Source organism: Trachymyrmex septentrionalis, unplaced genomic scaffold (assembly GCF_001594115.1).
Source record: "Trachymyrmex septentrionalis isolate Tsep2-gDNA-1 unplaced genomic scaffold, Tsep1.0 scaffold60, whole genome shotgun sequence".
Taxonomy (NCBI): Eukaryota; Metazoa; Arthropoda; class Insecta; order Hymenoptera; family Formicidae; genus Trachymyrmex; species Trachymyrmex septentrionalis.
The window spans coordinates 1,573,757-1,588,933 of NW_017305779.1; the positions used below are offsets into that span (position 1 = coordinate 1,573,757).

At 26.3% G+C, this 15,177-nt stretch overlaps 2 protein-coding genes across 2 annotated transcripts in view; both read right to left on the bottom strand.

The window, feature by feature from the left end:
• Positions 1-11,743, bottom strand: part of LOC108752380 — a 38,804-nt gene extending 27,061 nt beyond the window's left edge. The window contains 8 exon segments of the mRNA XM_018493182.1: positions 1,613-1,768; positions 2,001-2,114; positions 2,205-2,435; positions 2,791-3,145; positions 3,349-3,443; positions 8,281-8,436; positions 10,930-11,245; positions 11,487-11,743. Coding sequence (XP_018348684.1) covers positions 1,613-1,768; positions 2,001-2,114; positions 2,205-2,435; positions 2,791-3,145; positions 3,349-3,443; positions 8,281-8,436; positions 10,930-11,245; positions 11,487-11,743 — 1,680 coding nt within the window.
• LOC108752419 (odorant receptor 30a-like) lies at positions 1,416-2,336 on the bottom strand. The gene is made up of 4 exons (XM_018493219.1): positions 2,205-2,336; positions 2,001-2,114; positions 1,613-1,768; positions 1,416-1,466 (listed from the first exon to the last, which is right to left on the bottom strand). The coding sequence occupies exons 1-4, from the start codon at positions 2,259-2,261 to the stop codon at positions 1,416-1,418; spliced, it is 378 nt and encodes a 125-aa protein (XP_018348721.1). The 5' UTR covers positions 2,262-2,336.
• Positions 11,744-15,177: the final 3,434 nt, after the last annotated feature.

Consider the following 15,177-nt stretch of genomic DNA (forward strand, 5'->3'; position numbering starts at 1 on the left):
TTAATCCTGGAAAAGGATTTTTGAATCTGTAAAAGAGAAAAAAGTATTTGCTATACAAAAATTATATGATTTAATCAGTAATACAAATGGCTTTAGAAGCCTCTTAAAAATGTGGATTGTTTTTTCCATACATAATAAAACTTTAATATTTTTAATGTATAATATAAAAGAAAATTAAAGCTCTTTCTATTATTGTATTAAAATTGTATTATAATTGTATTAAAATTGTAACTTCAGTTAACATAACTTAACTTATAACAATTTAAAATAATATTATAGATATATAATAATTATATATTAATAAATTTAATAAATAAACTAGTATTTTTAATAACAAATTTGGTAAAGTAAAACTTTTCTGAATTAATCATACTATAATTTTTTGTTATTAATGCTTTTTTCTATTTTTAACATGTAAAACTTTAAGATTCAACTTCTAAGAGAACTTCTAGCTTAAGAGAAGATTGTCTCATAAATGTTATTGCGTTTTTCCATTGAATTTGGGATACGTATAGCCAATTGCGGATGACATAATGATGCTTAGCATAGAATGAGAACAAAAATATGAAATATTAGTTTTTATAATAATCACGCATAAATGCCGATCAACATTATTGCACTCGTCCAATCGTTTTCTTTTGTCGTCAAAATTTTGTACACTGCGATTTATGATTTAAAATGACCAGATATTTCAATACTCATATCTATGCAACTATAAATCCGGCGGTATCTGGAATATTTATTACTGACTTACTGTTAACAATATACAGTCCCTTTTGAACGATGGACACATAGCATTTACAATTATCTTTCGGCAACTCGAAATTTATTGTTAGGAGATGTGTGAGAATAGACAACTTAAAATTACGTTAACAACACATGAGAACACGAAGATCTACTATATTACCTATAGATCCTTAAACGATATGCTCCGCTGAAGTATCAATCAATCGATCCCAGTTACGAGCTGTATAGTCTAACAGTAATTCGGAATAGCTTATATTATCCGTCTGAGTATTCTATAATTTTACCAAAATGATATACTTTGCTATAAACTACAATGGATTTTGGAAGCAGAGAAACTTAAATCAACAGAATGTATTATAAAAATGTCATTACAACTACATGCAAGAAAATATATCAAGTTCTTCAATAAAAATTCAATAAATTTGATGTAAGTTACATATAAAAATAGATTTAAGTATTCAATAAATGAATAAAATAAAGAATGCAATTATTCGCATTTATGTTAACATTATTTTAAACAGCATAACTCTACAATCACAAACGTTATTTCAAAATATTAACAACTACTTTATTAACAACAAGTTAATAATTCCTTTGAATAGTTTACATTTTCTAAATCGTCTCATTATACTAACTTAAATAGTTTTAACAAATCACTTGCATTGATGTCAATACATCGCATACAAGACAGATACATATGATGCCGATGCCCGCATGATCTAAAATAAATGTATAAAATATTTTATTTTAATTTATGTGTATACATATATAAAGAATACATATCATAACGAATGCTAACATCAATTGTAAGCAAGATAAAGTTTTTATTTAAAAATTATTCATCAAAATAGTTACGAAATATTACATTCGTTAAAGCTTCGAATGACATATCCATCATCTTCCCTGCAGTGATTGACAATCGCCTTTGGGATTTCATTATCACGAATGATATAATTTTAGTCTGATTAATTGGCATATCATACCACAACGATTTATATGCTGCATCAGCGACTGATTTACTCTAAAAATAATGTAAATTATGTCAAAAACAACAGGGTAGTACTTTTCTCTCAATGCAAAGAATTCTTTTATCTGAAAAAAAGAGCTTTTTTCTAGTCTACTATACTATAATTCTGACTTTAGTAATAAAAATTGTAATAAAGGGATACATCATTTACATAAAATAAAGTTAGTATACATTCTTTAAATCTTTAATATAATAACTCCTCATAACAGGTATTATATTTACTGACCTTAAGACTAAGATATTCTCCGGCAAAGCAAATAATAAAGATTTCTATCATTACGGCAATATAAGCCACAGCAGCTTTCACAAACAAGTAGAAATCGATTTCATTATGAACCGACTGTTTTAATGTACAATAAAAGAGAATATATAACTTATATCGATATCAATAACAATATCGATATCATAACGTATTTATTGCAATACTTACAATTATAATAACGAATCCTAAGCAACAAATGACTAAAGTTTTGCAAACAACTTGCATCAATGCAATGAAGGAAAAAAGTTCCTCAATATTCTCGGAAAATGCGTAGACTTTGTTATGTCTTTTAATCAGCACTCTTAATGTAAATGCGGAAGATTGATAAGGAAAGGCATTTTCGGAAATATTTTTGAACTCTTGACATATTATATCAATTTGCCCGCTTACGTGAAGCACCTAAAATGTACTTAAATTGCTGCAAAGTTTCAAACAATATTTGTAAAAAATATTTTTAATGGCAAAATACATATTTGATGTAAATTTTCAATTGTTTATTTTTATGTGATATATTTAATTATTTAAGCATATTTTTTCCAAATATTTTTCAACATTTATCTTTATGTTTTTAAAGGAAATATTCTTACATAATAATCCTGCAATGTTGTATATACGAAAATGTCATATGTAATAACATATTAAGTGATACTTTTATGCAACAATGTTCTTGGATCTAACTCTCATGAGAGTGCCACAAATCCTTTTGTTAATTTTGATAAAATAGGAAAAAGTGAATTTAGAATACGAGACTTACCAAAGTAAAAATTAATCCATTTAAAACGGCGACTAATAACGAGACTAGTATTATATGTAGAAACATAATTGCGACCAGTAACTCAAAAATCGGCGACTGCTCAGTTTCGAAAGGAAGAAGCACCTTGATAGGAAGTTGCCGCAAGGTATCATTGTAATCTTTGGCTATATATACAAAACGAATTGCATAATCGCCCAAAACATACAACACTGCAGCTACACCATTAAAACTCAACATAGCATTAGAATAAAAATGAGATACAGTGGCTTTAATTGTCATCATATTCAAATGCTCATCGATGTTGATGCACTCGCGCCAGTCATTATCCATAGCAGCCAAGATTTTATGAAAAACACTGTAATGTATTATTAATTTGTCAAGTAACGAATGGAATATTATTCTATTCATGCCAGATCAATGCACTAATGATTCGAATGTAATATTGATGCATTCCACGTTAGTAAATGTTTGGATTTTTAAACTAAAAAATCTAGTTTTTCTATAATATCGGCGATTTGATATAAGATGTAATATTACATACGCGACACGTTGTCTTACCGACGATGTATCCATAGGCTGACCAATTTAACAAACGTCAAACTATAATCTAAAGTTAAAGATAAGCCATCGATAAGATTTGAGAACTCGCTGATCTTGAAGTGCTCAAGTATGTACAGATATTGAAAATACTGTATAATCAATATACTTGACATAAAAATCAGCCAATAAAAAATAGAATATGACACCTCCGGCCATACACCAAGCAGCCGAAGGCTGAATTTCAGCGCCGGACTAACCGTACTCTTGGCTACCATTCGTTGATAATTTAGAAAACGGAGGATGAAGATTAGCACATTTGTCTGCTGTGACTATGAAAGAACTGACAGGACAATAACAATTTTTCCAAGTGCATCCCCACGCACACGCGGTTTATCCCCACTCATGTGAATACGGACCAATCATCAATCGCAGTTATACATCCTATAACAACAATTTGAGGAAGAATAATTTGCATATTATCTTGTACGATTATTCTATATTCCTTGTACAATTTAATAATGTACCTTTACCATGAAATAACAAAAAATTATGCATTAAATCATTTCTTCCTGCTAATAATGCTACATTGTGAAAAAAAACGGACGTGCACCATTTTCTAGATGTCGTAATGATTGTTGAACGTAGGGCAGTTTGAAAGTTTATAATTACGGCTTAGGTATTCTCAGTAACGGAAATAAATTCGTGCATCGATCGTGAATTTTTACGAAGATAAGAAAGAAAAAACATCTTATATCCCTCTGTATTAAACTCTCACAACATAATGAAAAATAATTTCCTCTAATAACGTAAATATTGAATTTTCTCAGAATACATGTGTAAAGAAAACTTAAAAGACTAAAGTCAATTGGACGTCTTATAGAAGTTTGGTTATACAAATACAAACAAATAAATGTACTAACATAAACTGCACTGTTTAGATCTAGATAGAATAAAGTCTCGATAATTGTTACGTTCCTTGAAAAGCTAAATTGCTCTTTTTCTCTATTTGTCTTTCTCTTCTTTCTAAGTCAAGAAAATACAAAATTTTAAAATACAAAATTAAAGTTAAAGAAAAGACAGATATGAAGATTGAGATTTAAATCAACTTAAGTACAATTTTATATTGTCCATTTATAAATCTTAAAACAACATAAAAATTTAATACTATTATTTTATCAAAAATAATTTAATAATAACAATTCTTCATATTAACATTTTATATTAATAATACTAAATAATACTAAGATTTCAACAAATCACTGTTTGTGATGAACATCAATACATCGCGTGTAAAACAGATATAGTGATGCTGATAATTTTAAAATCTAAAAAGGATTTTTTAAATTATTTTACAAACTTGTATTTTTTATGAATGTCAAAAAGGTTTATATAATAAAAGAAGTCATATCTGAAATAAATAGTTAATCAATTTTCATATTAAATTTAAAATAACATTTGACTTATTGTACATTTAGAATATATACTTATTATTATTATTATTATTAAGGGCGCCAAATTTAAATTTTTACTTTAATTACACGCTTAAGTGACGATCAAGGCATGTGCAAGTGTGAGTAGCATTAAGACCTCTATTTTTGAAAAGAAACATATACGAAAAATTAGGAAATATACGTTACGTATACTATAGTATTTCCCTAATTTTTCGTACATATTTTTAAGAATAGAAGCCCGAGTAAAGTTTCGTAATGTGTACTCTCTTGAAAAAATTGATAAACTTACTAACGCAAAGTTTGATAAAAGTTACAGACATAAGCAAAGATTATCTAATGTGGGACAATTCATAATTGTTAAATTTCTTATTAAGAAAGGAGTAAAACTCTTGAAAATATGCATTTTAAAATAAAGGCAATGTCTCACTCTGTAATGCATTAATCAGCACAAACAGCAATTCGGTTAGCATTCTCTGCCGTTGTCAGTCTTGAGTGTCAAGGATGCGGTTTATTCTGAACACATTGTCGATCTTCTTCGAAAATCTTGCTTCATATATGAATGCTTCTATCCAAACATTCCCTCGTCATGTGCTTTTATCCTTACATATTTCCGAAGATTTGTTTCTTGTTTAATAAGAAATTCAATTATTATGTATTGTTCCACATTTAAATTTCTTTTTCGCTCATATCTGCTTTTACTGAACGTCGCACTAATAAATTACCAATTTTTTCAAGAAAGCATACATTCCAGAACATGATATGATGCAGACCGCACCCGCATCTGCACATACTGACATCACATACTGCCGTTAAACAACATTTATTTAAATAAAAATAATATTTATAAGGTGATTTACTAGAGTAGAAATTAAAGCGTCGAAATAGTAAGCGTCCACGCATTTAACATTGCTTGTAGAAATAGAATTATGATCAGCAGTTTAAAAATTGGTGAATGTTGAGTTTCAAAGAGAAATTGTACCTTAATGAGAAGCTGCTGCAAAATATCATTATAATCTCCGAGCAGATATACAAAATGAATTGCGTAACCATAACTCAAAAAGTACAACACCGTACCAATTGTATTAATGCTAAACATAATATATATATTAGAACGAAAATGCAATAAATTTAATTGTCATTATATACAAATATTGATTAATATAGATGCAATTTTGCCAATCATTAATCATAGCGGTTAAAAGCTGATAAATGACAATTCTATAATGTGTTATTCTAATTGATATCAAGACAGAAATGATATCACCTATGCAAGGCTTTATACTCGTAAATCGTTAGTATCGTTTATAAGAGACCGTATTACTCGAATTAAAGTTTAAGATTATATAGATTTAAGACACGTTTCGTTTATAGAAGATCTCTAACCGATTAAATATATAATAAAAAAACTAATACTAACTTAATATTTCTTATATATCAAACAAGACAAGATTAGATGAAGCTAAAGTTGCAGCAATGTCTTCGGCATCGTATTCAAAGACTGATTAGTTTGAAAATTGTTGTAAGCTGCAATCTAAAGCCGCGGGTAAACTATCAACGAAATTCGAAAGCTCGTTGATCTTGAAGTGCTCGAATACAATATTGGAAGAACTGTACAATCAGCATGCTAAATATATAAATTAACCAATATGCAATACGATACATCCGAACACACACAAAGCTGGGTCTTCAACGACTCACAATACTTATTACTATCATTTCTAATCAATATTGAGAACACGAGGAAATGAAGATCAGTATCGGCACATTTATTTGGCACTCCGGTTTAAGAAAGAACTGAACGAACGCACTGACAGTTTTTCCAAATGCAACTCTATGCAGTCTATGCTCATTCTCGTAAATATAATCAATCGTCATTATACATATATGGTGTATAACAGCAAATAGAGATAGAGCTCATTTGTTTATGCACATCCCATAATTTTTTGTTTATAGTCTAAGAACGCTAATATTCTAATATCCATAAAATAACAAAGATATCGGACTTGTCCGACAAATTTATGATTCGATGCGTAATTGTCAATTCTGTTTTTTTACGAACTTGTATCTTAACAACACTTCTTCGAAAAATAAATAAATATCTATTATGTTCTGTATATACACAGCAAAAGTCATTAAACTTATAGTAGAATGACAATAATTATATATATTCTATGTAAATGAAACTGATTTATATTCGTGCAATTTTCAAAGAAATAAAATGAAGAGAGAACAATAGAATATAGGGATAAAATGACAAATATCCTTTAATGCTTCTAATAGTAAGAATAATATTATGCATCTTTACCTAAAAAAGATATTTTAAAATTAAAAAAAATTGTTTAGTTGAAATCATAAACATTTAGTTTCAAATACGCCTATATCCAACAGAATATATGTCTATACATACTGAATGCATAACTTGTTAATAAAGAGTCAATGTCCGAAAACATCCGACGCTCTCCGCAGAAATATTCTTTTTCCTGAAATAAAATTTAAGTGTTAAATCAATAGTCACAAATACATTGTTGCCTTTTTCTGTAATTTTGATTGATTTTTTTCGCTTTGTATTGCGAAAGTAACTCAACACATGATTTGACAACTCACAAAAAATTAGATTATTATAAGTGTGTAAGTATATAATATTAAAAATTAAATTAAAAATTACTGATCTGTGTTGTTTAATAATACTAAGTAAACAAAAATTATTTAATGTCATTTTTTTACATTAAAGATAATTTTTTAAATAATTTATTTATTAGCAATTAGTAAATAACAGATATTAACTGTTAATAAAAATTTAATTCTAAATAATTTAAAATTAATATAAATATATAAACGCTCGATAAAAGTAAAATTCAAAAATTAACAGAACAAGGACTTAAAGAGTATATAAACAATAACAAACGTTTCGAATTGTTAAAAAGTTATCCCCATTGTCAGTGTCACAATTAAAAATTTAAGTGATATTAATCATATGTAGCCAACACACATTTAATTGTTAATCAAAGAATTCTAAAAGATTATAATTTTTATAACTCTTTTATTTTCGTCTGTTACATATATTTAATAGTATTTAAACTTTTAATTGTAATATTAAGCATTTTTATTAAAAGTGTGAAACGTTTGTTATATGCTTAGACATTAAATTATTCATTTAAGCAAAAAAAAATATTTAGCTTTGCCCTTTAATCTTTGTTCTGTTGATTTTTTAATATAATTTAATTCTAAATTAAGTAACATTTTTTATTTATTGACTTACACTAATTTTATTACTATTTTAACAAATGTCTACCATAATTTTATTTGAGTCAATATAAAGCATTTATGACAGATATATTTATATGATACTGACGTTTTTATGACCTAAAAAAGTAGAAATAAGAAGATAATGTTTGATCTACAAATTATATTTATGCATACAAATATAAATAGCAGGTTGATTATAAACAAATTAAAATAATGTTCTAAAAATTAAATGTTCAACAATTTTTAAAATTACGTTTGTATAAGTTTCGAATGACATATCCATCATTTTTCCTGCCGATATGGTCAGTTCCTTCTTAGATCTCATTATTATTAGTATTAATATTTTACTCTGATGTGACGGTATATCATACCACGGCAATTCGTATGCTGCATTGACAATTGATTTACTCTAAAAGCAAAAATAGATAAAAGCAATGGCTTCTTGCATGTTATATATATTTATACTACTTATTTAACAGATAAAGGTTTTCTTCAATTCCTAATATCAAAAAAATTCTATAAAGATTAAAAAATAAAGAAACAAAGAATAACAGAAAAAATATAATATATAATATGAATAAACAAGCATAATATTAAAAATATTTTATTTGTCTTTTACCTTTTGAATATAGAAAATCACATAATAAAATGTAAAACAATACATTGAGATTATAGCAATTTTTTGTTTTAGCAAAGACTACTAGAGATATCGGTATTATATTTAAAAGATGTTATAATATTTTTCTAAAGTAAAAATAATATTTATTAAAAACATATTTATTTTAAATAATATTTGTACATTACAATATTAAATATACTAAAATATTATACATTATTGTAAAGAAAAAATGCCACGTAATTTTATCACATAATTATATAAAATATAATTATGTAAAATTAAAAAAGGTTATATTTATGATCTACAACTTCTTACATAAATACTTACTTTGTAATTAAGATGTTCTCCAGTAAAACAAATAATAAAAACTTCAATCAATATGAGAGCAACAGCAAAAATGGTTTTTGTTACCACAAAAACACCCATTTCGTTATGAATACTCTAATTCAATGAACATGAAAAAGAATGATATATACGATGTCAATTAATGCCCATGTATTGTAGAACTTACAATTATGGCGAAAAATCCTAGACCGCAGGTAATTAAAGTATCCAAAACAACTTGCATCAGCGCAATAAATGAGATAAGTTTTTCAATGTTTTTATAAAATTATATAATTCTATTATGTCTCTCGATCAATATTTTAAATAAAGATACGGTAAATTCATGAAGAGAAATACTTTTAGAAATATTTTTAAACTCATGACACATTATATCAATTTGTCCACTAACATCTAGTACCTAAAATATACTTTAATTTTTGCAAAAATCATAATTATTGCATATGAAAGAGATATTTGTGCTATAGTGAACAATGTGAACATGTTTCAAATACAAGAAATATTTTTACATAATATATTTATACACTTGAAGAAAGTCTTCTCAAAAATTATTTATAGAATTTTTCGGACACATTAATTATATTTTTAAATTAGGAAGGTAACAATCCTTAAGATAAATGTACTAGTTAGTTTCCTCTAAAAGTAAATCAGTATAATATATTATTATTAAAGAACAGATAAATAATCTCGAACTATAATAATTATAATTATAGCAATTATAAATCTATTGTAAACCAGTAAAATTTCACTGAAAGCGTTAATTAGTAATATTAACTATTTCAATCAATAATATTAGATAACTAGAAACAGTGACTTTAAATTACAAAATAATAAAATAAAAAATATAAGTTATTAATAATGTATAATATAAATATTGTGCAATATCTGATTTAAATAATTTTTCAATTATTTCCAATAATTATTTCAATAATTTTTTCACGAACCTAATCATATATTTTCATTAAAAAATATCCCAATTAACACCAACTAGCAATAATAATCTTACTATTAAAATTTTTTACTTAACAATTTAATATGCATAGCATTCAAAATATATGTTAAAGTTAACGATTATATATTATTGAAATAAAAATTATTAATATTAAGGTTATATTACTGTTGGTTGATGTTTGTTGAATATGTGTACTGAACTAAATCGTGGCAAAATACGCAAAATACTTGATTTTCACAAGTAGCACTTAATAAATAGCGAATGTATAATGAATTCAAAAATTCAAACGGAAGACGGTACATATATTTACGGTCCGTTGAATAATCAGCCATAAATAACAACGCATGACTTTTATGTGCGTGCCTATTCCCTGTGACCAATAAATTGCTGATTTTATAATAAAATTTTATTTTTACTGATTATAATGAAATATAAAATTGTGGAAAAAATGTAGGTATTTATATTTAAGATAAATAAAATGCTTTTTGAATACCCACTATTAGCGAAATCTTATTTTACTGTTTATATTAATGATATATTTTCATAGTTTACTTTTACGCGGTGAACATAATCCAATTATTGAACAAAATGGCAAATATTTTAAATATTAAGCTTTTAATGAAATTTTATATGTAACTATAAATCAGTTTATTATCAAATTTTTATAAACAACGAATTTATTTAGAGTTGTCCATATAATTAAAAACTCAATATTTAAAATTTTTGTTATTTTGTCCAATAATTGGATTATGTTGATTAATTATTCAGTAACTAGTGCATTTAGCTTATATAATAGTTATATTAAAAGTTCTAGAAATTACAACGTAAAATATTATTACAACCGGTTCACTGTAGTAATAAATAAGTTTTAATTCTGTATCATAAATTTCCTTATCACATAAAAATTAATAAAAAATGAATATATACATATAAAATATAATAATTACCAATGTAGGAATCAATCCATTTACAATAGAAACCATATAGACAAATATTATTATACTATGTAAAAATAATGTCACAAAAACAATCTCAAATATTGGCGATTGTTGAGTATCAAAGGGAAGTTGAATCTTCATAGGAAGCGGCCGTAAAATGTCATTTTAATCTTCAGTTAAAAATACGGAATGAATTATGTACTCGCCTAAGAAAAAAGGTATCGCAATAATCGTACTAACACTCAATATACTGTTGGAAATAAAATGTGCTAAATTGGCTTTAATTGTCATTATATACAAATGTTTATCCATATTGATGCACTCGCGCCAATCATTATCCATAGCAACCAGGACTTGATGAAAAACTCTGCAATTTTTTTAATCTATTAAATATTTTAAATAGAAAAATCGCATCTTTTTTCGCGAGACCATCAATATTGTGTTTAATACTCAAGCTAAAGTTTAGATAATGATATTAAATCATTTTTGTTTACAAAAAACCAAATCAACAATATGTTATAAAACTGAGAAAAAAAATTATTTTTTTCTCACGGAATTAAATCAAGTTGAGCAAAGTTAAATTTCATAGTGTAATAGGAATATCTTACTAACGACGTATCCACAGATAAATCAATTTAAATACTGTCAAACCATATGTAAAAGTTAAATTCAAACTGTCATTGAGATTCGAAATCTCACTGATCTTGAAGTGTTTAAAAATGTACAAATACTGAAAGTACTGTATGATCAGTATGCTTGATATAATACTCATACTGTAAATGGTAGAATACGAGACACCCGGCCAAATGCCGAATAATTGGAAACCAATTTTCAGCATTGGGCTGACAGTACTTCTGATTATCATTTGTCAATAGTTTTTAATACGTAAGAAAATAAAGATCTGTGTTTGCACATTCGTTTGATTCTTTAGATAAGAAGTAAATGAAACAGTATAGCGCTCATTTCTCAAAGTATATCCCCACTCAGTGCATTTCTACGTAAATAGGATCAATCATCATGTATTGCATAGTATAACAGCAAATGCAGATAGAGCTACTTTTTTTTATGGACATGTAATTTTCTATTGATAGTCTAACAACGTAAATCACTCGTAAAATAATAAAGATATCTAAGTCGAACTATTGACAAACTCTATGCGCGCGCGTAATTGTCAGTTCCTTTTTCTTATAAACTTATCTCTTAGCAACGTATTTCCATAGAAAAAAAAAAAACATCCTACAGTCTACATGCACATTGCAAAAATTGTTAAACGTACAGCAGAACAACATATGATAATTATACATTAGGTATTCTAAGCGAATGGAACTGAATTATATTCGTGTAATTCGACTTCTGATCTTCAAAGAAATAATGTGAAAGAAGAACGCAACAGATGGGCAAAATGACAAATAATATAATTCTTAGTGCTTCTAGGAATGTTATTATGCATTCTTGCTTATGAAAGATATTTCAAAATTAAAAATTATTCAATTGGAAATGTTATAAATATTTAGTTAGGAAAAATATTCCTACATACTTCAACGTCATATGTTTATACATAAAAGAAATATATAATTTTTAATAAAGAATCAATGCCCAAAAAATCCGATGGTCTTCTCAAAAAACCTTTTAAAAAAAAGTGTATATAATGTAATATAGTAACAATATACATAAATAAAATTATTTACAACTTTTATATTAATTATTTTATATTAAATATAACTTTTAATTTATTCATAAATAACTAATGAATAACAAATAATAATTGTTAATATCAATTTAATTCTAAATTTATTATCAACACTCTATTACTCATTAACTTAAGGCTAATGCCCGATGCTAGAAATCGATGCGAGAACAGAAAAAAAATTAATAATTTGAACAATTTGATCACATGATCAATGCAATTGGTCAAATTTTTTTTATCCGAGGTCTCAAACCGATTTCTAGCAAGGTGGACGTTAGGCCTTACACTAATTTTTATTTTAACAGATGTTCATCGTATTTTTGTTCGAATTATATAAAGCATTCATGACAAATACATACGATATTGATGTTTTTATGATCTAAAGATGATCCTACATGGTTATAATACAATAAAACTGGTCAGTAATATTGAATCAGTAATACTGACAATATGCATCAAGATTTTTAGTATTTTTATAATTTTACACCATCAATGTTATTAACAATATATCCTCAGTTTTACGAACATTATCTATTGCACTGTGACATATTGTGACATTAATCCTAATAAAGTGACACTGATGCTCGAGAATCAAAATCCAGATCACTGTCAGTATTCTTTGTCAATCCATCAATATTAACGCACGATCAGTCATTTTGTCAATATTTTTTAATACTGACAGTATTATTTACTGTGTAAGGTTATCTTAAAAAAGATAGTAGTAAAAATAATGAAGTGTGGTCTATAATTTATTTTTATGTGTAAAAACATGTATAGCAAATTGATTATAAGTAAGATAAAATAATTTTTTAAAAATTAAATGTTTAAAAATTTTAAAAATTACATTCGTAAAAGTTTCGAATGACATATCCATCATTTTTTCTGCCGTTATGGCCAGTTGCTCTGAAATCTCTGATGAGAACTAAAAAATAAAATTTAGTAAACTAAATTTTACATATAAAAATAATTTTAAAAATTAAATTTTATTTTTCACGTCAATACTGACGTCACATACCGTTAAACAACTTGTTTAAATACTAATAATTAATACTTATAAGATGAGACTTATTAGAATAAAAATACGTTTAGAGATCGTGAACGCACTTAATATCACAATTAAAAATAGAGTTACGACCAGCAGCTCAAAAATTAGCAATTGTTGAATTTTAAAGAAAAACTGAGAAGTCTGCTGTAAAGTATCAATCTTCAGATAGATATACAAAACAAATTACGTAACTGCCCCAAAGATAAAATGCTAAAACAGTTATTTTAACACTAAACATAACATTAGAATGAAAATGCGATATATTAGCTTTGATTGTTATTACATATGTAAATGTAGATCAATATAGACGCACTCTCACCAATAATTATCCATAGCGGTTAGAAGCTGATGTATGACTCTGTAATGTGTTACCCTAGTTGGACAGATTTCAGGGCAGATATAGGGTATCTATTCAAAGCTTTATAAATTGTTGATACTGTTTATACGAGACTCTATTAGAATTAAGGTTTAGGACTAGATAAAATTAATATATGTTTTGTTTATAAAGAAATTGTTTATAAAGAAAAAAAATCGGATATAGTTTATTGACTGTTTGAATTTTAGATAAAAAATCTACAAACATTGGATTAAAATGACTTTTACTAACACAGAAACTTAAAAAGTAATTTTTAACTACATGACGCAAAAAAACTGATTGAAATTCATCCATGTAATGATTAGAGAATTGATCGTTACGATCACAATCAAAAAGAAGAAAATGAAGAAACTGCTACCATGATCTCAAAGATGGAGATTCATTAACCTTGAAAGGTAATCTCATTTTAAAGGGAAAATCGAATCTGCTCTCGTGAGAATTATTTTCATCCTTTGCGGAGTGAATGAAACTGTCAAGACCGTAAGAAGCAACAGCTAATGCGCTGGCGCTGATGAGCAAATTAAAATGTTAAAACATCAACATGACAGATTAGCATAAATTATAAGAATATATGCGAGCATTAGATATATATATATATCCGAAGCAGTAACGTACTCTCTCAAATGGTTTATTATTGCTTATATATAAAATTTTATACACAAATTTCACAAGTAGTATTTGATAAGAAAGGCACATAATATGCGCAAAGTAAACATCACAAAAGTATGAGAAGTGTCTAAATGAAAAATTTAAAAAATACGCTGTGTGAACGTTTTAAGACATCTTTTACAAGTTATTTGAGAAAAAAACTTACAAGTTGAATAAACATCAAATTTGAAATATAAAAGAACATTAAAATATAAACATTGTAAAAAAAATTGAATAGTATTATTAGTATTTATTTTTATTTACTAAATCATCTAATCAGACATTTAGATATAGAAAAATATACAATAGCAGTATATATTCACTCAATTGTTGATGTTGGTGAACACGGCTATTAGAAACGCTATTACTAACAGCGAAAGAAAATACTTCTCCGCGCTGAACAGATATGCACAGATATTCGGCGATTTTTAAAAATTAATCTCTAAATATTACAAAAATTGTAAAATAATAGACAACTCAATTTAGTTTGTTCTAGCTGTTCATGTTATTCTTGAACACACTGTATATATATATATATATATA